Source organism: Plectropomus leopardus, chromosome 17 (genome assembly GCF_008729295.1).
Source record: "Plectropomus leopardus isolate mb chromosome 17, YSFRI_Pleo_2.0, whole genome shotgun sequence".
NCBI classification, from domain to species: domain Eukaryota; kingdom Metazoa; phylum Chordata; class Actinopteri; order Perciformes; family Serranidae; genus Plectropomus; species Plectropomus leopardus.
In genome coordinates, this window is record NC_056479.1 from 11,651,314 (window position 1) to 11,675,008 (window position 23,695).

The 23,695-nt window shown below is 40.7% G+C and overlaps 1 protein-coding gene across 1 annotated transcript in view; it reads right to left on the bottom strand.

Moving 5' to 3' along the window:
- Window positions 1-511: 511 nt before the first annotated feature.
- The window catches only part of plcl5 (phospholipase C like 5), an 82,142-nt gene continuing 58,958 nt past the window's right edge, over window positions 512-23,695 (bottom strand). The window contains exons 4-6 of the mRNA XM_042504726.1: window positions 19,821-19,896; window positions 8,077-8,186; window positions 512-2,379 (exon numbers count right to left, since the gene is read on the bottom strand). Of these exons, the coding sequence (XP_042360660.1) occupies window positions 1,927-2,379; window positions 8,077-8,186; window positions 19,821-19,896 (639 nt within the window). The 3' untranslated portion in view covers window positions 512-1,926. The remainder of the gene's footprint in view (window positions 2,380-8,076; window positions 8,187-19,820; window positions 19,897-23,695) is intronic.

Below are 23,695 nucleotides of genomic sequence, written 5' to 3' on the forward strand. Positions count from 1 at the left end.
CTCCAAAACAAACATACTAGTTGATTTATACAGGTAAAAAAACTCTGAAAAAAGCAATTTCATATTAAAAATCTGCGTATTTCCAATGCTGTTTGGCTCATTGTGGAAGGACTGGTAACTACATTGGCTGGACAAAAGTCTTGTCTATCTAAAATCAGTGTTTGGTTTGTCCGTTGTGGGCTACTGTAGAGACATGGCAGACTCCGTGGATAAGATCCCGATCCCTTTTTAGATATAAACGGCTCCTTCTAATGTAACAAAAACACAACAAACAATTCTTATTCTCTGGTGATTATACACCAAAGAAAACATATCCGTTATATTCCATTTCTGCCTAAATCCTACACACGGGACCTTTAACCACTGTTACATTGAACAATTTTACAGTGTGGTATTAGTTTTTTTAGCCTGCTTAAGAAAAGGATCTGTATACTTCATCCTTGACTGCTTCTAAATCACACTTGCAGGTTTGAAAATCTTAAAAGACAAATGAATGAGAGGAGGCAGGATAAACAATGAAGCCAGTTTTAATGGGCCACTTAAAGGAGCTCTTACAGAATCCACACTCACTTTGCAGTGAAACACACATCAGGTTATTGTTTAACCCCGTGTTGTGGTGCTAACCAGTGATCCTGCAACTTGTTTCAGTCCCACGTGCACTGGTTGTCCTGATCTGCACCACAGAACAACAGGTGTCAAATCACTGTATATGTGGAAGTAATGTTAAAAAAGAATCAAAATATCAATAGAACTAACAACATTTATTATAATATCAATCATTAATATCTGTGTCTGCAAGATTTATTGTAGCAATATAATATATGTTCCCTTCGTACATTTTACATACACTTTACATCTATTCATTTGTGGTTTCATTGACAGCAGTACCATGTTCCTGTTGACCTCCAACAAGTCAAATATTCCAGTTGTGACTGGCGGGTGAGCTTACAGATGTGGGCAAGCTCCACCCTGGGGACCAAAACACTGACTCACGTGACGTCACACACACAGCCCCTGGGGAGGAGACAAGGAGACCCTGTGGGGAGAGTGCAGGAACGCCGAAGAAATTAATTCCTGTGGAATGACGCTGGAGATGTGTGGGGGGGCTCGACACCAGCAGAGGATGCAAAAAGGGCATCAATGTGACATCAACAGCAGTGGTTTGTTTTCCTATTTTGGCTCTACGGCTTCCTGGTTTGTGCTGAAATGGGCATCTGTGAGTGACGCCTACAGAGCGCAGCCAAGTCTACATTGTGCACTTAAAATGAAAATGACACCCTCTTCACTGAAAGGATTTGCACTTAGCTTTATGTCTAAGATGGAAGAGGAAGAGTGTGGATAAAAAATAAAATTCAAATTAAAAAAACCCTCAAAGACATGCAGAGGAGTCTCTGGAAATGAAAAGGCAAATTTGTGGCAGAAAACGCCAATGTGAGGTAAAGCCTGTACCCACAGAGCTAGAGTACATAATGGAGGGGCGCGTTATTAGCACTGCCCAGAGAGAGACAGGGACATCTAACTTATTCATCTAGCAGAAACACACACCAGAGGTTTGTTTCCAGGTGTTACCCTTTTGGCTTTTCACAAGAGAGAAGACAGAAGAGACCTAAACTACCTGGCTCAGATGGAAGATTATCTTCCAAATCCATTACAGAGAAGAGTAAGCATCATTTTTCCAGTTTTCCATTCAGTTAAGAAATTATTTAAGAGTGAGGTCTTTTCTCCTTCAGCCCTTGGACCAAAACAAACCTCTCAGACTTGGGTCTCACTGCGAACACGACGAGTCTTTCTCGCCATCATCATTTCTTTAATTCTCTCGGCCAATTGCTCCATTTCCCTTTCGTTATTGGCCTCCTGCTTTTCTTCCCACTTCTCCATCTCTCTGTCTCTCTTTGGGTAGGATTCTCTGTGGGCACAGGCTGCGGGTCAGCAGGATCCCGCCGGGTCGCCACTAACCGTCTCTGTCTCGGGGATGGCATCCAGAGGTCCTGCTGCCCTCTGCTGCTGGCTCTGGAACTGAAACTGGAGCTGTGGGAGAGGCGGGGGTTGAGTGTAAGCGGGCGGTTGTGAAACAGTTTGAACCAGAGGGAGAGCTGGGAGAGGGGGATGTTGCTGTGGAAGGGGATGGAGGTAAGCCTGAGGTGCTGTCTGGGACTGGGGCTGAGTTTGGGACTGGTGCAGTGGTGCAGGTGGTGGGTGGGCCCTGGTCTGCGGCTGCTGCTGCAGCTGGACCTGCTGTGGCTGGTGGTGAGGATGGTGCTGAAGCTGTGGGGAAGTTGCTCCATTCTTACTGAGGCCGCAGGACTGAGCTGCACAGTGGATCTGACGCAGTGTGTCCAGTGCCTCGCTCTTAGCGTGCTTCAGCAGGTCTGCCTGGCCCTGAGATTGAGACAGAGAGGAGACAGGAAGAGAGGCCGCTTTGTGAACAACACATAATCATATCAGATTTTAAGGCAATAAAAGTAGCAGGAAACATATTTGATATCCATTCCCTCTGGGCTGCTTTAACTTACTGTATCTGGGGGCTTGACAATGGTCAAGCAAAAAAAGCAAAAAAAAAAAAAAGCCTTGTATTAGCATTTTACATTTACATTTTACATTTTTTATTTCTTATTTTTGTACATACATACATTACATTTATTTAAATTTATATTATTATATTAATTAATACATTTTAAAATAAGATCTAAATCACTTGTTTTACACAAATACTGCAGTTAATTGCATTCATTTGTTAGGCTGATTGCACACAATTAAAAATTAGAAATAAAAATTAAATAAGGGAGAAAAAAATCAGGTAAAAGTGGTGCAGAACATCTCCTTCTTAGTGCATTAGCTTATAAGATGCAGAAGGGGGCAGTATAAAGCCACTGAATGAGGGCCTTTGGTTGCCTGCCAGCCCATCATACTGCTCCTCTCAGCTGGTGAATAGTGCTGTCATATGGTGATAATGTTATACTACATTTCTGCTCTTTATTTGGGAGCACCCCAGAGATGAATCCCTGCCATATGTGGAGGAAGTGGTCAGGGCAGGCATCCTGCTTTACAGCACTGTCAAGTCAATCTGGGCCACTGCCATGGCTGCCTGCCACTTTAAGCTAGCCATCTCTGCCATGTGGAAATGTGGTGGAGTCTTCTCCACAGGCGGTTATTTGTGTGTTTGAGAGGTGCTTATATTATTAGAACTGGCTAAAAGAAAAAAAGAAAGGAAATATCTGACCACATGCTTTAACACACTCTCTCCACCTCTACAGTCTTTAAACTCTTCCCCTCAGGCCTCGCAGCCTTGCCACACACACCGCTTTCTTTCAGTGTGTCTGGTCCAACACTTTCTTTACTCCTCCAACATCTGCTCACAAGCAAGTTGAAAGCAGTACTTATCTGCGAATCTGTGTATTTTCACTCCCTCTCACTGGACCTCACTCTGGAGTCCGACTGACCCGCTGTGACAGCTCGTTAAGTTAACATCCCTGTGAAGAGGCACAGGCTGACCCATTCTGCACCAGACCCAAGTGCACTGTAAATGGTGAAAGGCAGGCACGGCACAGTCTGACATATTGCACAATGAATAAAGGTGCTGCCCTGCACACAACTCCCCAACGTTCGACTCCCAGGTGACGTTGATACGCTGCAAGAGACCTTTTTACCTGAGCCACTCCAGCACGCAAAACATGAGCATGAATAAGTCATATGTCTGGAAAAAAAAAAGAAATTATGTAAGTCATGACTCACCAGGCATAAAATAAGACAGCGAGAAGACGATTCTGTGCTGCCAGAGCCAAATCACGACAGGACTTGTATTCGGGTACATTTACCCCTACAGCTGGCCAAAAGCTATCCACGGGGGGCTAAGCCTCAGCAAGGGCAGTCACCAAATCCCACCACTACATCCTCATTAAATTCTCTCCTGATCCCATATTTACCAAAATCAGTCTGTCCCTTTGATAGAAATTAGGCAGTCAATAGGCAGCCTTTGTTTAATGTATATTGTTTTAAGGTTGTAGACCTAGATATAATGTGTATGAAAGCGGAGCACGAGCAGGAATAAAGGCCATGCATCTTTAACTTCACTTTAACTGTCATTTATGGACTCAATAAATGCCCACGTGAAGCATCATATACATAGAACAAACAAATCTACAAGCTCAGCAATGAACAGTGCCAGACTAAGCAGATTCAGTGCCCTGGGCAAGCTTCCCCTGGTGCCCCCTTGGATTAGTTGCACAAGGTATGTGCAAATTTGTATCTACAATTTTATCTCCTTGTTTTTGTACTATGCCCTGGATGGATTTTTCTATCCATCCATCCATCCATCCATCCATCCATCCATCCATCCAGGGCCAGGTAGCAGGGGCAGCAGGCTGAGCAAAGTATTCAAGACATCAATCTCCTGAGCAATGCTTTCCAACACTCTTTGGGGCACCCTGAGGTGTTCCCAGGCCAGTTGAGATATTTAATCCCTCCAGCATGTTCTGGGTCTGCCCCTACCAGTTGGACGTGCCCGGTAAACCTCTAACGGGAGGGGCCCAGGAGGCATCCTGATCGGATGACAGAACCACCTCAACTGGCCCCTTTCAACGCAAAGGAGCAGCGGCTCCACTCTGAGCTCCCTCTGGATGTCTGAGCTCTTCACCCTTTCTCTAAGGCTCAGCCCAGCTATCCTCCAAAGGAAACTAATTTTGGCTGCTTGTATCCGGAGTCTCATTCTTTTGTTCACTACCCAAAGCTCATGACCATAGGTGAGGATCGGAACGTAGATGGACCAGTACATCCAAAGCTTTGCCTTGTGGCTCAGCTCAGTCTTCACCAGTCTGGCAGATGCTGTGGTTGGCTTTTTGGCTTCTTATTTTCTCTTACTCTAATTTGCTCCACACACACTCCACTTAGAAATTTTCCCTTATGGTGCAGGGTGGATGGGGAGGGGGTAGGAGGAAGGGGATATTGGGCACCCCATATGCGGCTTTCTATGTCGCCTATAGGAAGATCCGCTACTGAGAGTGAAACAGCATAAAATGTGTGCTGGCAAGAAAAAAGGCAGTCAGCGTTGCAATGCTAAGGTGAAAATCTGAGCTACTTTAGCAAGGGCGTGATGAGTTATGTAATGCAGTGCTTAAAACAACAGTTAATTACAGTGAAGCTGACAATGGTGAGTGATTTGAACGACAACAAGAATCAACATGTTTTTGGAGCTTGTTATTCTTCCTAAAAAGCAGCTACAACATGCGTGACACTTGTCTTTCTGTCTCTCTGGTTTTGCTTTTCTCTTGACAGCGAGGTACGATGAGTGACAGGGTGGTATCACCGGTAGAAATGGGGCAAACATCCACATTCACAATGACAGCTCTGATGTGACTGTAACTGTCAAAGTGAGGGCGTTGGGGAGTTGGGAAACGGAGAGAATACACAACGCTTTCTCTGTCTCACTCTTACTTCCTTGCAGCCTCCCCACCATCTACCAGCGAGCGCTTCCAGGCCTGCTGAGAATCTGTAGAGGATGACAGGTGAAATAACTGTGCATGGCTGCCAGCCTTGGCAAACATGCACCAGGCTCTCACCAAATGTTCAGTATGAGACACAGCTTTACAACTGAAGAATGGGAGGAGGAAGAGGAGGAGGAGTCATGTGCATGCCAAGAAGCCTTCATGTTGAGATTGTGGTTCATCAAAGAAATTAGAGGACTGGGGAAGAACGAAAGAGGGTAGTATGTGTTTGGAGAGACAAGGCAAGGATAGGAGGAGTTCAGGGTGTGTGGGTGAGAAAGGGATTATGTTTGGGCGCCCACCTGTTATGCTGTTTAAGCCAATGCGTTTCCCAAATCTACAGAGTGTAATGAAGCTTAATTAAGATAAATCCGGCTGTTGCACATACGGCTGCTGTATCAGCGCAAGAAACAAAGCAAGAACACATATACTCTAAACACTGGTCTATAAGTGCTACAGCTATTACCTCCACTCGTGCTGAAACATTTAGTTATTCTGTAACGTATCCCAATTTCCCCCCCGAGGATCAATAAAGTATATCTGATTCTGTTTATCAACCTTTTTGTTTCCTGCATCCTAAATTTAAGGATTTGCTGCTTTTATTATTAAATGTTTTATATCACCTCCACTAGGCTTAGCCTTGAAAGTATCATTCGTTTGGTCGTATGTTTGCGTGCAAGAGTGTTTGTATTTGTCTGTCCACAGCTAATCTTGCAAACTACTGGACCAACCAGCCTAATATTTTTGTGTGTATTAATTACTGTATGCCCACGGACCTTGCAAGGTTACAGTGATTCACAATTGTTTAAAAACATATTTAAGTGACTGTTTCAACCTCACCTCTCTTAACCAACTGGAAATGTCCAGATGAAACAACAAGCCTTTTTGTCAGTCAAAGGCCATATTTTTGGACTTTGTGGCTCAAAAACTAAATGATAACTTTAAAAAAGTTTGGTCTTAATTTAAACTAGAGCATATCCAGATTAATTCCACACCTGAGATGTTTTGATCTAATGAAGTGAAGAATGTCACAAAAGAAATAACCATGTTTGTTATCCTCATTGCCATTTTGACTTCAGGAGCCGAGAGGGGCAATACCAACAGACGCTGCCGTGATGAAGTTTTGTACCGGCTATTGCACAGTATCACACTACACAGGGAGTATTTCAGAAGTGGAGCCTTTTGCCTGCCCCATTTTGTAGACTTTGCAGATCATCATATTATACACCCTGGTAAGTAAGTAGGCTGGAGATAAATGTTTTTTTCTTTGTCTGTTTTAATTGTGTTAATTGTTGTTGTTCCTTATTTTGTTATGCTGTAGCCTACCAATGCCGTTAATACCATTAATAGTCCAGTTAATAAGGATGTGGATCAAAGATTTCTGGCCGTTTTAGTTATTAAAAATACATTCAATCTTTCAATCTCAGGAAATCTCAATCTGCTCTGTGCAATGCACCGTGGCTCTGTCAAAAATAGATGAGGCTGAATTTTTTTTGGCTTCAAAGATGCTTCTGAAACATGCTGGGGTGTGTCTGTTGAAATTACAGGAATTGTCTAGAGTGGCTATGATCAGCTCAGGTAGCCACCTGGCGGAGATCTGCACTCTACTGAGTGCACTTCTAGTGATTAACTTTCTTATATCATTTTAAATTAATCTATTCAGACACTAAGACAGAAAAAAACAAGCAATGTAAAGATGATTTCAGAATACTTGTAATTTTTTTCTATTCTTTTTTTCTTGTTGAAATTTTATACACTGATCCGTTATAATCACTTCTTTAAAAAATGATTGGTAGATCTATTTTTAATAAACTAATTGTCATCATTATTGTATTCCTTTCTGAAAGACAGGTATGAAAAGGCAAAGAATAATCAAAGCAATCAAACATCTACCTAACCTGACACTCCAGTAAAAAGCTCAGCCAAAGGAGCTTCTTCAGTCAATACTAACTGATTTCAGGGCGATGAGATGAGATAAAAATATCCTGGCTCCTCGGTCCTTACTGAGCAAAACAGGCCCACTGTGCTGAGCACAGTTTGAGCAGCATGTGGTGTTTTATCAGTGCTGGTATTACCACTGGTGCTTATAGAGGCAGTGAGATGAGGGTGATGGGCAACCTTATCTCTCTGTGTCATGTGGCAGTCAGAGACAAGAAAGCATTTTGCAGAGCATCATCTTCAAGGCATGTCCAAGGGACCCAATGTACCCTTTTGGGGAATGATAGCACAGCATGTGTGTGTGTCTACAAACAAGTGTGAACAATCCTATCATGTCTCGTCAAAATAGTTACATGAGCAAATAAATAAAACAGTGTTTAGCATCAACAGTAATTAATTATGAGATTAAGGGATTAGAGAGGAGGCAAATACAATTAGCCCCAAGAGCTTTCTTAAGACACCATGTAGTTTAATCATGGCAACAGATTCTGGGAATGCTTATCCAGCTGATGATAGTCTCTAAAATAATCTCACATGTTGACATCAACTAAAGCTATCAGCCAGTTCTTTACACAAACTAGAGGTCTATAATACAATTATCAGGGTCTTTATTATGCTGAAGGCCACATGCCACCAGGTGCGGTTCAGTCTATCTCACCTTGAGGACAGTGATGTTCCAGGCGTAGCTCTCCATCGCCTTCTGAAGTTTGCGGCCTTTCAGACCCTCCTTTGCTCCAATGCGATGCAGGTCCTCATGGAAGTCCAGACCTGGACACAGACAGATGACATGTAAATTATATATTAAAAAAAACCACACATCATAAAGTTTATATCAGCAGTGCCTTGCAAAAATTAAGTTTTAGCAATTCATGGTCGGTCTTAGAGTTGAATTTATATACAGACTTAACTGTGTACAATGTACAACTTGTTTAGACACAAAGAAATGTATCTATGTATTATTTCTACTACTGTACTATTCTACTATTGTATATTGCTTGCCCCAGACCTCCCTTTATTTACTTTATATAAGGATGCACAATACATTGTTTTTTTTTTAAATCGTCATCACAATGTCAACTTGTGTGATAAACACATTGCAAAAAAAAAACTGCGTTAACACACTCATGTTTTTTCTGGACAATTTTTCTCAAGTTAGTTGAAAGAGAGTAGGCCCGTAAATATAAAACTGCACTTCAAAAGGGTTTGAAATAATTTCCTTTAATTTTTAAAAATTGCCTTTAAGCCAGAACTACACTTTATATCTATTTATACATTGCAAGTAACATCACAATTGCAATATTTAATAATGTGTGTGTCTATGTGCAATTCTGACTGTGTGCATGCAAATACTGTACATATGTATATCCTCTATACATACTGCAGAGACATGACAGGGTACATCACAAATATTTGTATTTCTTGTTTATGATGGCACATTTTTTGAGCATTTTTACATTTTAACAGGAGTTAAAGGAATAGTTTGGATTTTCTGAAGTGGGGTTGTATGGGCTTCTTATCCATAGTTAGTGTGTTACATGCAGTAGATGTTTTCTTTTTTATTTTTTAGGAGAGACCTTTTTTTAGCTGGCCAAAATACATTTTGTTGCAGACCCATCCACAGCAGTAGATTACTTAGCTTCCATGTTGGACTCCAGTCTGCCTCTCCAAACTGAGAAGTGTGCGGATAGACATCTACAGTTTGTAATATACAATCTATGAATAATTACTTCATACAACCCCACTTCGAAAAATCTGAACTATCCCTTTAAGAAGAGAGTGCATATCTCCGACAATGATGGACAGTCTCTTCTTTTATAAGATATAACCCAGACATCAAAATACCTTTTTAACCTCCAGAACATTAACAGAGAGTAAGAATAAAATATCAAAATATTTTCAATAATGAAAAAAGTTCAATTAAAATCTGTTAACCTCTATGTGTTAACTAAAAAATAGTCAGAGAAAACAGAGAACATAATATCCTTAATGAATGGAATAATACAATTATGTCCTTGTTCTTAGGATAATTTTTCTCTTTTGCAGTGTGCAACACATAGTCTGCAAAACAAACGACATCTAGCCAGCTCTTCGCACACACCCTAAAGGCCACAATAGCAGTTCACCTTACAATGTGCTGCATTGCTAATGGGGGTAAAATTGAAGAAGTGCAACGCAGACTAACCTTTAATTAGTCTATCAGATGGTCTGGCTTAATTTAGCCCAAGCAGACCATTACTAATCCTCTAGGCTTTAAGAACAAACTCCACCTAGAGTTGTATGTCTCAGCCTGCTTGTCAGTCTGTCCCTGACAACTGACCTTCTGCCACTCCAGCTTTGATTCACCGCAAAGACACGTAATACCGCCATAATGCACAAAAGCCCATCATCAAAAGGCATTCATTCCTTAGTCATCTGCTTTTTCAGTATCTAGTAAGCAGATACTTCCGCTGTTGTCAAGAGAAGTCTTTAATTAAACTGATTTTCATTGGAAAGCAGGAGAATAATCTCAGCCCAGTGGCAAACTCTTTGTTTGTTTGATTTTTATTTTTTAATTCTAGACTCCAATCCTTGTTCCAAGAATACAGATACATGTAACAGAGCTATATCATATCAAACAATAAAACAATTTGGTCTAATATTCAATGCTGTCCTTATAACTGGCATTATAAAAGCATCTAGTCATGCAGTCACATTGTCTCCCACTACACAAAACCATTATGTTGCTCTTAGAGAGCATGATGCATGCATCAGGGCTCAAATGCACAAATGCCTCCAAACATGTGCACATGTACACACATATAAACGGGCCTCCTCATCTGATTCAAAGCATCGAGGGAAGCTCGGTGTAGTGAACAAATGATAAAGAAGAATTTCACCGATATAAAGAAGGTCCTCACATAAAAATGGGTCATCTATGCAGAGGTAGGCGTCAGTATTGTGGAAACTGGTGCTATATGACCAGAGAAAACAGAGAATTAGGACTCTGGCATTCGCTTTTGCTCAACAGGTTGAAAACTACAACTGCCAGAATGCACAGACCAGAAATGCTCCTGCTGGTGACATAATGTGGGATGGTTTGTGTGGAAAAAAAAATGGCAGCTGGCCGGATCTCATATTATAGTTTAAAGCTAAGCTAAATCATGCAAACATGACAACATTTAAGGCGAGAATTAGGCAATGCAGTTACAGAATCTTGTTTCATATTTGATCAGTGCTTCTTAGTTTTTCTGTTTTTCTGGCTTCTGGTTTCACTGTGCAGGAACCAGTATGACACCCACTTCCTGTTCATGAACTGTCACTATCACAGACAAACAGGGCATCAAAATATGTTGAAAACATTTTAGGAGAGAAATTGGCAGTGCAGAGCATAGTTACCATTTATAGTAAACTTTAGTTTAGTTGTACCGTTTAAATGGATTTTTGATTTTTGTTTTTTTTGGGCTACTAGGTCTCCTAATTCAGGCCTATACTATTTGTGACTGCGGTGGTGGCATGGGTAGTAAACAGTAGAAAATGCGGAAGTACAGTATGTAGTTTGAGCAACAGCCCAAGAGCAAGTGAAAACAGTGAGTTTCACTGGAGGGGGAGGAGGGATATCTAGACACTGGTTAGACAGAGGAAAGTTAATCATAGTTAACACACACGTACTAACCACATTGTTGTGATACAGAGATGGATGAAAATCAGTGAAATATCCCTTCAAACATGTAAAGGTACTACAAACCCATGTTTCTCCAAACCCCTGTAAAAAAAACAAACCTGTATTTTAGGCTATATCTCACTTTACTCACATCATCTACTGTGTCACATGTCGACCCAGTCTAATTTGAACCACACCAAACATATAAATAAATAAATAATCTGCAACACACTTAAAACAGATCAAGAGGTCAAGATGTGAAGACAAGAAATATGATCTCTGGCCTTCAGTGCACAAGAGACTCAACCTCTCATAAAAAAGAGCCAGGACCCCTGTTGTGCTTTAATTTCCATATAATTGCTGATGTGGAGCCAATGTGGAATATCTCTCTCTGAGCCTGAAAGTTGTGTTAACAGGGTTTAGGGCTGATTTGATCTTGTAATCTGGTGTAGTTAATGGGCTGCTGCTGGTGCAGAGCTGAGCCATGGTGATCGCAGGACTTGTGGAGAAAAGCAGACAGAGAGTTGAATAAGAGATGAAATTAGCTGGAGGCGGCTCGTCACAACACAGACTCTTCAAGCATTTAATTTCCCAATTATTAAGCATTTCCTTCCCCCAACAGTCACACAGTTGCTGTTCCTTACTGTCACTTAAACTAATAATAATAAACAAAACGTGGCCCCCTGGCACACACTCTGATGAGACGGGATCCTATGCTTTGCTCCCCCACTGCAAAGAGGAAGAGAAAGAGTGCTCAGACAGACAGGAGGGACAACATGTCTTTTCTGAGGAGACACACACGAAGAATCAAAAACACTGACACACACACACACACACACACACACACACACACACACACACACACATCAGTAAAAGCTTACAGTCTTTCCATAGAGCGTTTTTTTGCCTTTGTAATGAGTACTGCAGCAGCCCCTCTTATGCTCCAAATATGCACACAAAAAGAGACCGAGAGAGAGAAAGAGAGAGAGAGATAGAAGGTAAGTAAATAATAAAATCAAACAGACTCTGATGAAAAGAAGTGATGAAAACAAAGATGGGAACGGGGCTGAGGAGGAGATGCACACAGTCAGATCAGTGTGTCATTAATTTATCACGTCGTCCACACTGCAGAGCCCAGGCAGAATATCATCATTGCAAACAGAGGACGGGATTTTCCAGCTGCTGATGAGGCGGGAAAACAATGACAGTACAAAGCCACAGAAGATAAAGGACAGGGAGATGCCTTTATTCCTTGGATTTCCATGGTAATGGAGTCCACACGGAGTCAAACAATGTTCCAAAGTCGGAGTGGTCAGTTCGAGCAGAGAGTCATGAATAAATAAGCACAGTCGGGCTTGTAGAAAAAAGGTAGCAGCTCCCTAACTCATTCAGTAAGCGTGCACCTGTTCAGGGCATGATGCAGGGCTAAATTCAAACCAGACACCTGAACGCCTCACAACCTAGATACAGAATACACAGAGATGCATGGTGTATCTATAAATTAATTAAGCCCCTGCTGCTGTTCTACTAGCATCTATAACTCAAAAGGATTTCTCAGTCCATCAGATACTTTGCTGATTTTCAACCAGCTCTGTATCATAACTACTGTATGTGTTTAACTGAGCTATGGTAAACTTCCCTCCATCTTACCAGCACCGAGATCTCCCTGCTCATCTCTCAGCTCAAATGTTCTGCCTTAGGGCTGCTGTTCCAACTATAGATAATACTTCTCCATTTTTGTAAATACTATACAACAAAAGATGACGCATTACAGACTGCATCAAGTGCTAGGCTATACACTTCCAGTTCACTCCAGTGAGTGTAGTTGTCTCCTCCCTACGTACCTCCATCTTTGTTTTGTGTTGTGAATGTCTTGAGGATGGATGAAAGCAGATTCAAAACAATACCCCATTATAGAAAGTATTTAAGCTTTGTTCCTTACCTCAATTTTAGCTGCTGGCTCTATAGGCTATCTGATATTAACCCACATCACATGTTGCTAAAACAGAGACATGTCTCCAACAAAGGTCATTTTATCCTAATTTGTGTGTCTGAAAAATGCAATTTTAGTATCAGAATGCTTCCAAGTATTAGGACTTATGAAAGAATGGGTCAAATATTTACTTCAGTGATTTAGGGTGAAAGAATCAGTTTAAATACATGCTCACTTTGCCCACTGGAATTAATAGACTCAGGACCTGCTGCTAGAATGGAGTGGTGGCAAAGCCCGTCTGACACAGATACAGGAAATGACTTTAAAGTGAGCTGTCTGCCTGTCACCATAAACATAAAGACTGGTCCCGCTCACACTGAATAAATCTTCATGTTGAAAGGCGTCGTGGTACTAACTTTATGCTAATGAGCTGGGTACTTCAGAATAAAAGAATCAGTGGTCCTGCTTTGGTTTATTTCATGATAACAATACTTTATTTAACTTGATTATAACTGTATAATATCTAACATTATTACAGATAGATAGATAGATAGATAGATAGATAAACACTTTATTGTAATTGCAGGTCATTAAATAATTTTCTATTTTAATAGTCCCTAGTAGTTCTGAGAAGATTTCAAAATATTGAGATATAAATTGTGTATCAAGACATAACCTTAAAATATTGTGTTATTTTTTTAAACCATGTTGCTCAGCCCTATTTGTAATTTCACATAATTTGTTTTCAGCCGGCTGCCATATTGTTGTTGGTCAAAACAGCTAAGCTGCATTACATCACACACCGAGTGCATTTATTGGTCCGATGTGAGGCACTGCATTCTGGAAGTTGTAGATTTTCTACCTTTAAAGCAAAAACAAATGTCACAGCCATTTAGCTAAATCTAGTTAAGAGAAGGAGTGGGAGTTGTGCTCTCATACACAAACAGATTAGATATGCATGCAGACATATGAGATAGTGTACAGAGTACACGCATGCACACAAACACACTGTGGTAGCATCTGGAGGTGCCAGAGTGTGCATCCCAGCTGTCTATCTGGTCCCCCATTAGCGGTGTGTGTGAATGCGAGCCATCAATAGTGCCCAGGGGGGATCATCCAGCACCTCTCCATCCTCATCAACACGTCAGCTTCACTGCCCAAATTAAACTGATTAGCTGCAATAATGACTGGGCATAAACTGCACACAGGAAGGAAAGAGGAGAGGGAGGAGGGAAGGAAGAGTCACAGCAACCTAAAACTGTCCCGCATTCTCATTTGTCATCCCTTACACTGTGTGAGAAGTGAATCTGCCAGCATGCCACTCATTCCACGTTGCTTAAATTCAAATTGAAAGGCAATTTAGGAGGTAAGAGGTTAGCTCAGGTTGCTCGTTTCAGATCACAGCCAGCGTGTCATTGTGATTATGGCTTTGTCACAACAGTGTTTTGCTGATGAGCAGAGCATACTTCTAATAGCTGGGGCAAATGTGTCAGGTCCAATCAAAGGCCTTAAATTAAGCTTAGATGCAGCGTGCACACACACCCAACCCCATCCAATATTCTCTCTCCCATCCTGACAGCCTGTCCTCTAATAGCACCTTTTTACACTTCCCACACAGCCATTACACCAAAATTATACCTTTGGCTTCCGGATCGATCATAGGGACAAAACCTTCAATTCCATGCAAATCCACCATTTTGCTTTTCCACTCTCTGACTCTCTGTCTATGTTCAGGCTGTTGCTATTGTCATCCTTAGTCTCTACATAATCATGTGGCTTATGAGATGGCTTCTGAAGGGTGCATTCAGTGCCTATAAGTCAATCAAAAGAGATGCTTTGCCAGTCATCACAAAGAAGCAGCGTTTTGTTGGGGAGTCGTGAGCTCATCCCCAGTGTCCTCCCTGGATTTTCTGCTCTCCACAGGATAAAAATGTTCATAATGAACGGAGACACGGGACAAACAAGACAAAGATGACAGGAAGAGGGAAAGCCCATTTAGGATGGAGGAGAATTGGTTGTTGTTGCATTTGTCAGTGAGACAGGTGAGTCTGTGCGGCATTTCATTAGATCCACTGATTGCAAAATTAGATTGAAGTAGCTTCGCTCAACCCCTCTCAACCTTTCTATTTGTCATATATTCAGCTTGATGAAGGTCAAGTTCAAGCACATTTTAGAGCAGTTTAACACTGAATGGTACAAGTTCCCCAGCAGCTCAACAATTTTTAAGAATGACAGAACACTATCACTTTAGTGCTCCTTATTGGGCTAATTTTAACCTATGCATTTAATTTTCCAGTTGCACTGTACCATTCAGCTAAAACTACACTTCAATGAGCAATATGCAATTTTCGACCACTAGGAGTCCTTCAATAAAAAGAATTAGAATTACTGTGAACCAGTCAAGTTACAGTTAAAGTTTACATTCATGTCTGTCTAGACTCACATGTAGTCATAACAGCTGATAATGCTTCAAATCTGAATGTTTCTGCAGAGAAGCTACAAATTCTATGACATGGATGTTTCACAAACATCTTCAACCTGGCAGCACAGTACATCGATATAATCAGCGCAGTTTTAAGGGGGTCCCTGATTATTGTCACCAACTCAGTATCTGACCAAATGTCTTCCTTCTGCTGCTTACTTACAGTGTGGAATAATTGCCAGAAAAGAGTTTTTTTTAGAACATTTTGATGTTGCAGTGAGGTTGACATTTGACCTTTTAGGTATAAAATGTCAGCAAATAATTGTTTAGATATTTGTGTGATATTCGGCATAATAACAGTGTGAATTATAATAAAAATGACACATTTCTCTGGGTTTGAACATACCTAGAAACATTTGGGATAATGTAAGCACACAACTAAAAAAAGAGTCATTTTTAGGCATTTTAATGCTCAAAAGTTACATACACTATATCTAAAATGTGATGGTCTATTATGAAACAATTCTAGTTATATCTGAGCAACAACAGGGACCTAATAAGTCAGGAAGCAGATGGAGGGGACAAAGAGCATTCCGAGAGGAGGGGCGGGACAGAAGTGTCGGAATTAATATGAGAAAGTAATTACTTTATTAATGCAGAGGGGAGATTATTATAGTAGATCTAAAAATGTTGACTCACAGAGGCAGCACAAAGCATCATAATTTCTCCATCAAGCCCCATTATTTCCCCATATTGAAACGCTCTTGATATTCAAGCATAGCAAGCACAGACACAAATTCATATTTGCTTCTGTAATCATAAATGGACAATATTTTTTTACTTTGTGCTTACTTGTGCTAATGGAAAGGGGATATTATAAGAATTTTGAGTAGAAATAATTGCACATGTACTTTAATAATTTGAGGAAATATTGCTGTTCGACTCACTCAGTTCTATATTCTAAACTAATCTTACTTTATATTCCCTTAGGCCAACAAGGTTAAACTTTATTAAAGTTATTAGAAATATTAGAACTGTTATTCCCAATTTTGATTAGCGGCAGTGGGTTATGTAATGTACTCTTTTACAAATAAAAGCTGAGTAATTTCAATTTTTTAAACAGCGTTGGGGCATTTGTTTTTTTGGCAGCCTGCTGGAAAACTGCACTTTGCTATTTGTACATTAACATTCACAAATAAAACTTCAACAACTTCACTCAATGTGTGGAAGCATGAATGAACAGACCTGGCAGTTATGTGTGTCTGAGAATGGCGTTGGTTTGGATTGAGGCGTGTGTGTTAGTGCTGGGGGCAGGAGAGTGAGAGTAGGCGATAGGGAAAGAGCTATGTTTGGCATGCAGCTGAGGCCCCTCAGGGCTGTTGCTCCAACCCTCTGCCTCATTGTATCATTCTTACATAATGCTACACTTATGTGAAGAACCCTGTAATTCTAAAATTTAGATATGACCGTGTTTTCACTTTCCTGGCTCTTTAGCAGCTGGAAAATCCCGTCCTCCATTTGCAATGGTGATATTCTGCCTGGACTCTGCAGTGAGGCCCTTTCTAAATTAATTACTTTAAACAAGCACACTTGCTAGGCACAAAACAAGGTGGATTTTCTGAATGTAACCTCAGTAAATGTGACATTTTGGAAGTACAAGGTTTTCACCAGACAGCAGCAGCTGCTGCATCAGCCTCCGGTATCCAGCTACTGACACCGTTGTGAGTGTGGCTGTGGCTGTGTGGGGTTTAAGCTCTGCTTAACTTCACAGTCATCGCCTTTGAAGATGCTTCCAGCTCCGGGCTGGGGAACCTCGAAGCCAGGGGACAGCTCTGTGATTGAAGCCCCGGCGTTCAACCTACATCCCTGGGTAATTGCACAGCAAGAGTATAAGCTTGGCTTGTTGTGGTGGGGTGAGTGAAGCATATGCCTGCATCTGTGTGACACCAGGGAGTAATGCTGGGCATAGCAGGCTTAAATTGGCTTATCGGCCTCAGGATATTTCAGTTGGCATGTGCCAGTGAGTGAACATTCCCTGTCTACTCCGGGTTTTCACACAAAAGCACACAAACAACAAATGACTTTCCATGTTTACACCAGCTATTACAAGCTCTTTAATAGGTCTGGATCTGTAGCAAGACAGTAATTAAAATGTATGCTCCCCATACCCCCATATACCCCCTGGATATTAATAAAAAATATTACTGAACAAGGCTTCCTGCCCCAAGGTTATATAACTCCATGACCTAGTCAGGTTGCAGTTACAGTTTACATCAGTGTTGGGCCTCGAGGCTGAAAAACCTTACTTAAGACTTAAAAACTGGAATCAACAAACCAGTTGGTGATGTTACTATAGCTACATCCAATATTTTAGGCAGTCTTCAGCTGTCTTCAACACAGTTTCAAGGTGGACACCCAAGAGAGTGTCACCAATTCAGTATATGACCAAACGTCTCCCCTTCTGAACTTATATTATGACATTAAATAAAGGCCACAAACGTGTATTTTAGAACATAAGGATGTTGCAGTAAAGTTGACCTTTGACCTTTTGGATATAAAATGTCATAGCATCATCTTTTTATTATATTGGACATTTGTGTGAAATTTTAATGATTAGTGTATGAATTCTAAAATTATGGCTGAAAAATGTTTCAGGCCTTGATGTTCGACAACCAAAATCTAATTGGCACATTATTGAGTCTAAGTGCACGTTTGTGCCAAATTTGTAGGAATTCCTTCAAGGCACTCTTGGGATATCATGTTCTTGAGAATGGGATGGATGGACAGATGTAAAGACGGAGGGCAGACGTACAACCCGAAAACACATTGCCTCCATCCACAGCTGTCACTGGTGCACAGATATAAAAATGAAGCACCATGCTATGAAAGGCAACGCTGCACTGCTGACTGAGATAATTATGAGCAAATGTAAATATAATCTAAAATAAACTACATGTTGTAATTACTACTACCAGTTTTAGTATTATGATTTACAGCAGCTCTGCATGTGGACTCTTGTGGGTAATTGTAGTCTATGTCAAACACTGTAGTGTCTCTATATTTTATTACTAACAAATGCATAAAAAATGGAAAACTAGAATGCAATATGAGTATTAAAGCATCAATCATTTATGCTGCACTGCATGTGTAATTTCTGTAAACAGTAGAATCTTTCATTTATTGCATATTCATTTAGTAAACTTTAAAGTTGTACATGCATGTGATAAATAGAAAACCCCTAATAGGACATAATTTTTTAAAGTTTTTTTTTCTCCCCATTGTTGCTTGACCATCTTATGTTTTTACATTTGTTTCAGTTATGTCTTTGTCTGCCACAGAAAGGATGTGAGGTATAAATATTCAAAATGAAGATGTCAGCATTCAAACTATGAGCAGCTCTTCAGCAGAGGCACTGTTGCGTAGCAGAGAGGCAAAGCAAATGAGGATCAATTAGCACCACTGAATGTAAAAGAGGCTGGAGAGGACAAGACACAGGATTTCTTGATTTGAAGCCAATTCTCTCCTAATGATCGCATTATGGTTAATTTTATCCTCTCCCCTTGAAAGGCCGGGCCTCTTCCATCGAGCACCCTCCTTAAAAATGCCGCACCGACGAAACACTTCTTTAGTTCCATCCTTTTTCTGTCTGTTTTGCCATCTCTCCTCCTCTCACTCCACACTCTGTCAAACCTTCTCTCTCCTTCTCTCAAAGGATGTTGATGCCCTGTATCCTCTCTCTCCTGTAGCCCTTTGTTTGTGTGGCTGGCTGATTGTTTTCACCTGCCCACTGACATGATAACTACTCGGTGCTGACTCACTGATGATGGCCTGTTCCATCGACAGCAGCTACTGCTGTTGATTTTGATGGAGATGCTGTAGCGGCAGACACACTACGCTCATTCTATTAGGCAGGAGGACACGACACATAATACGTTTGGAGGCTGCAGATGTCTGTTCTTGCAGGACATGATTCATCTGGACCGTAGGGCCGAGTAGCTGAAAACATTCAACTCCTCAAATGAATTTATGTTGCTTTGTTTCTTACGATCTTATTTCTCTTAATGGAATCAAAGTAATATGCCAGTAAGATAATTTAATTTGTGCCCAATGCAGTCATTTTCCTTAAAGTAGCACACATACCTCATTCTGCCTTGTTTCAAAGTGCTGCTCCTTATTTTTTTTAAATGTCACGAAATAAGAGAATCTTCATCTAATAAAGCATATATCATGTAATGATATGTGTGTGTGTGTGTGTGTGTGTGTGTGTGTGTGTGTGTGTGTGTGTATGTATGTATGGATGTATGTACAAAGACAAAATCTAAACTTTGATTGAGCTGTGATTAACATGTCCTGTAGAGTAGAAAATGTAGAGGATGAACAAGGATCTTATCCCATAATGCAGCGTACCTGCTCGTTGTGCTTGCGTGAGCTTGGAGTAGACGACATCAGCCGACTCGATCAGTGTTCTGCTGGTTTGGATCATCTGGAAGACAAAGAAGATGTGTCGTTAATTTGCGTCACATCTCAGCATCACACCTGAGAGGCATTCAGCAGAGCCAAACAGAGGAAACAAAGATAAACACAAAGAGGAAAACACTTCATATAAATTGCTGAGCTGTGTTTATCTTGCCAGCTTTGTTCCAGTCAACAGCCAGGGTTCATTTCTAAAGTATTTGGGCTCTTAGTCACTATGTCTGCAAGCACACTAACAATTCAGTCTTAACCCCATCAGTGCAATGCAGCTGTCATGTAAATGTCTTTATCTGATTACTCCACTGTTTAATTCTATTATACTTGAAAAAAGTACAGCAGTCCTTAAGATTTGCTTTTCAAACAATCTGAAACACATGGCTAACACTGGACCTGTCTTCCACTGTGGCATCTCACCCAATTTAATTAACTATGTAAACTGTACTTATACTCTCCATATGCACATAAAATCCCCTCTGTATAAAGAGTAACTCATTATTTACAGTGACTTTATTAAAAGATGGACAGCATAACAAATCCTCTCAAGTGAACCAAACATCTTGATTGCTCCCTGGTGGCTGTCTACAGTACAGATCATAAACCCTGCTCACTCTTTGTTAAGCAGATTCGACATGAGCCAAACTAACAACTAAAAGTATGTCTAAAATATGTCTAATCATTTTTTTCTCAAAGATGGTGTCTGTCTCACACTGGTGCACGTTCAAGTGTTCATTTTTTAAATTTGGTTACAACATGTAATTTGATGCTTTTAAAAGGGTCTGTGATGTCATGATTGATGGCTGTGTGAGCCAATCACTGTGCTCGTGATCAACTGCATTGTTCATGATTGGGTCAGGATATTGAATGGGCGGAAACTTTCCAGTCATGACTGCGCAGAATCTGGCTCCAAATGACACCACCAGTGCAAGATGGCAGCAGGATCCACGGTATTTTAGCTTCATTTTTATACAGTGTGAGGCAGTGGAGACGGATCGCCGACCTTTATATTTAGTTTATGATTTTTTATTAGAGCTGCTTCATTTAGAGTCGATTAGTCAATCATAAGAAAATTACACTGAGGGCTACTAAGAATCTGAGGTAAATCAATCATATGTGTCAATGTACAGTCGATTCTGAATCCAAATATCTGTACCACAAAGAAACGAAGAGCGGCTGGGATGCAACCTCCTATTATCATCTCTACTTTTACATCTGAACAAAAACAAAATCTGACAGTGCTGTGTAGTTTGAGCTCTAAACATCATCCCACAGGCTGAGGAGGAGCAGCTGGAGCAGTCCTGCAGCACTGAGGAGGAAGCTAATGAAGTTTCACACTCCTTGTTAACAGAGAGACAGGAAGTGCACTCTCACACAGTGTGTGCGTTTGCTATATCCTTATGAGAACTGGTTTGAGTTCTGTAAAGTGAGCTCATTTTGGATGGCCCCTTTTTAGTACATTTTAAATTGTTTGTTTAATGACTTCATTCATTGTCTATTTTGGCAGTAAAGTTTGGCGTCTAAAACATGGGGGTCTGCAGGGATTGGCTTGGTTTTGGAGCCAGCCTCAATTTTTTATGCAGTTCTGTGTTGGCTTAATTTTTTAGTCCTCAAGGTTGCCCCTGGGTATGCATAGGCGACAGTGAAAGTAACACAAAGGTATACAGAAATGATAAGCAACAGTCTTGAAGCTGCACTGCATTCTGGTTTTGAAAGTAGCACCTCTGCCTCTACGGATTTCTTCCTGTATGACTGTTGGTGGGTGTGAGTGTTGGGACACACATGGGTTGAAAACAAAGCTCTGAATCTCACTTACCTGACATCAGCTTCTCATTTAGACAATTTTGACTATTTTTTCCTCTAAGTGCCATTTTAACTGCACTGTGACTATATCAACACACTGTTGCATTGTACATATTTTGCAAATAATTCATAAAAAACACAACACTAATATGGACACAGAATACATGTACCTACACTATGGCTGTTTTATTTTCAAGAAATTTCCTTAACCCTTTAAAAACTGAGAAAATTGGCATGTGTTTTTTCAAAAACAAGAAAAAACAAAAAGGCAATGAGCAAAGACGAAATCACCCAGAAATTAGCAAGAAATTACAAGTACATAAAAAACCCAAAAAACAAACAAAGGAAAATGACCTGGACAAAAATGCTTAAAAAGTATACTTACTTAATTCTTTTAAATTTGCAATTATTATTATTTTTTTTAATAAGAATTGTAGTTTCTTGGAAAATTTTGCTCCAGCTTGAGAATTTTTTTTTTCTAAATCTAATAATTTCTTACAATTTGGAAGACAATTCTTGTTAAGATGCTCATTGCCTTTTTTCCAATGTTGTTAAAATAAATCAAACCAATCAGCTCAGGGTTAAAAGTGTTATTGATCCTGGTTTCAAAGGGTTTTACTGGTTATGGATCAAGTCTTGTCAATGAAAAAAATATATCTGTGTGCATAATATTAATGTACATATAGTTTGAGTATATATGTGTGTATAAATGAGCTTGACTGTCCTCTGGAAACAGAGAGTCCAGTGTGCTGACGCTTTGTTCAGCTCAGGGTTACAAAATTGACTGGCAGCAGCCCACATGGGGGTAACTGAGGACACACACTGCACACTGATATCATACAGTAAATGGCCGGGGGTTGGCAGCCATGAAGTCACATGCATTTACACACATGCGCACACACACATATACACTGGGCCCTCTGTTCTGGAGCAGAATGTGTGCCAACTGCCATCTGACCGGGCCCATGCCTCAGGATAAGACCTTAGGTTAATGTACATAGATCATTTCATTAACTCCTCAGACCAGGAATACTCAGCTTGCTTTGCTTGAGGGCTGATTTGTAAAATGACAGGAGCCAGTTGCAGCAGTCCTATACATATTTTTAGGATTTTAGGACATTTCAAGGATTTTAGGACATTTCAGAGACTTTAGGATGTTTCCAGGATTTTGGGACATTTTTCATATTATATCACAATTCTGGCATTAAAGGATGTTTTCAGGATTTGGGAATGTGTCTAGAACTTAAGGACATTTCTCAGATTTCAGGACATTTCTAGGATTTCAGGACATCGCTCAGATTTTAAGACGTTTCTAGGATTTAGGACATTAAGGGCTCAGCTAGGACCTCTGTTGGGGGGTGCAGGGGATCCTCCACCAGCACTTTTTTAAAAAAAACCAAACTATTTCTATTTTAACTGCCTTAGACCATAATATCTTCCTTAAAAAATGCCAACAACTGTTATGGTTCAACACACAAGAGTATTTGTACGTGCTGAGCAATTAAGAGTTTGGGAAAACTGACGGGACTATCACGGTAATTTCATCAAACTCATTTTGGCGTTAAAATCCTGAAAATGCATGTTCTTATCTCTAAAAGTCTAAAATATGGATTCTGGGTCTCTGCCTGTCCCCAGAAAGGTATTTTGTGGACTGGAGCGTGAGAGTCGCTCTGACAGTGCCAAACCTCCCGCCTGGTGCAAGGCCTCATAAAAGTCCAAACAGATTCTATTTGGAGCCTCTCACGGCTTCGCTCGTGATGTCATCGCACTCCTGTAGGTGTCAGCAGCAGAAGCACAGATGACCCGAGCAGTGTGAACGCAACAACCTTGCTCTTCGTTCATGACCCACTTCACTAGCTCCCACCAAGCCTCACAGGAGGGGAGAGGAAGCAGCGGGTGATAACTAATTACAGACGGAGTCCTCCAGCCCCCTTTTGGGCCGTGCCAATGTCAAGTGGTGAAAAATGCAGTGTTCTTGTAGAGAGGAGGCTGGATGGAGAAGAACATGTGAA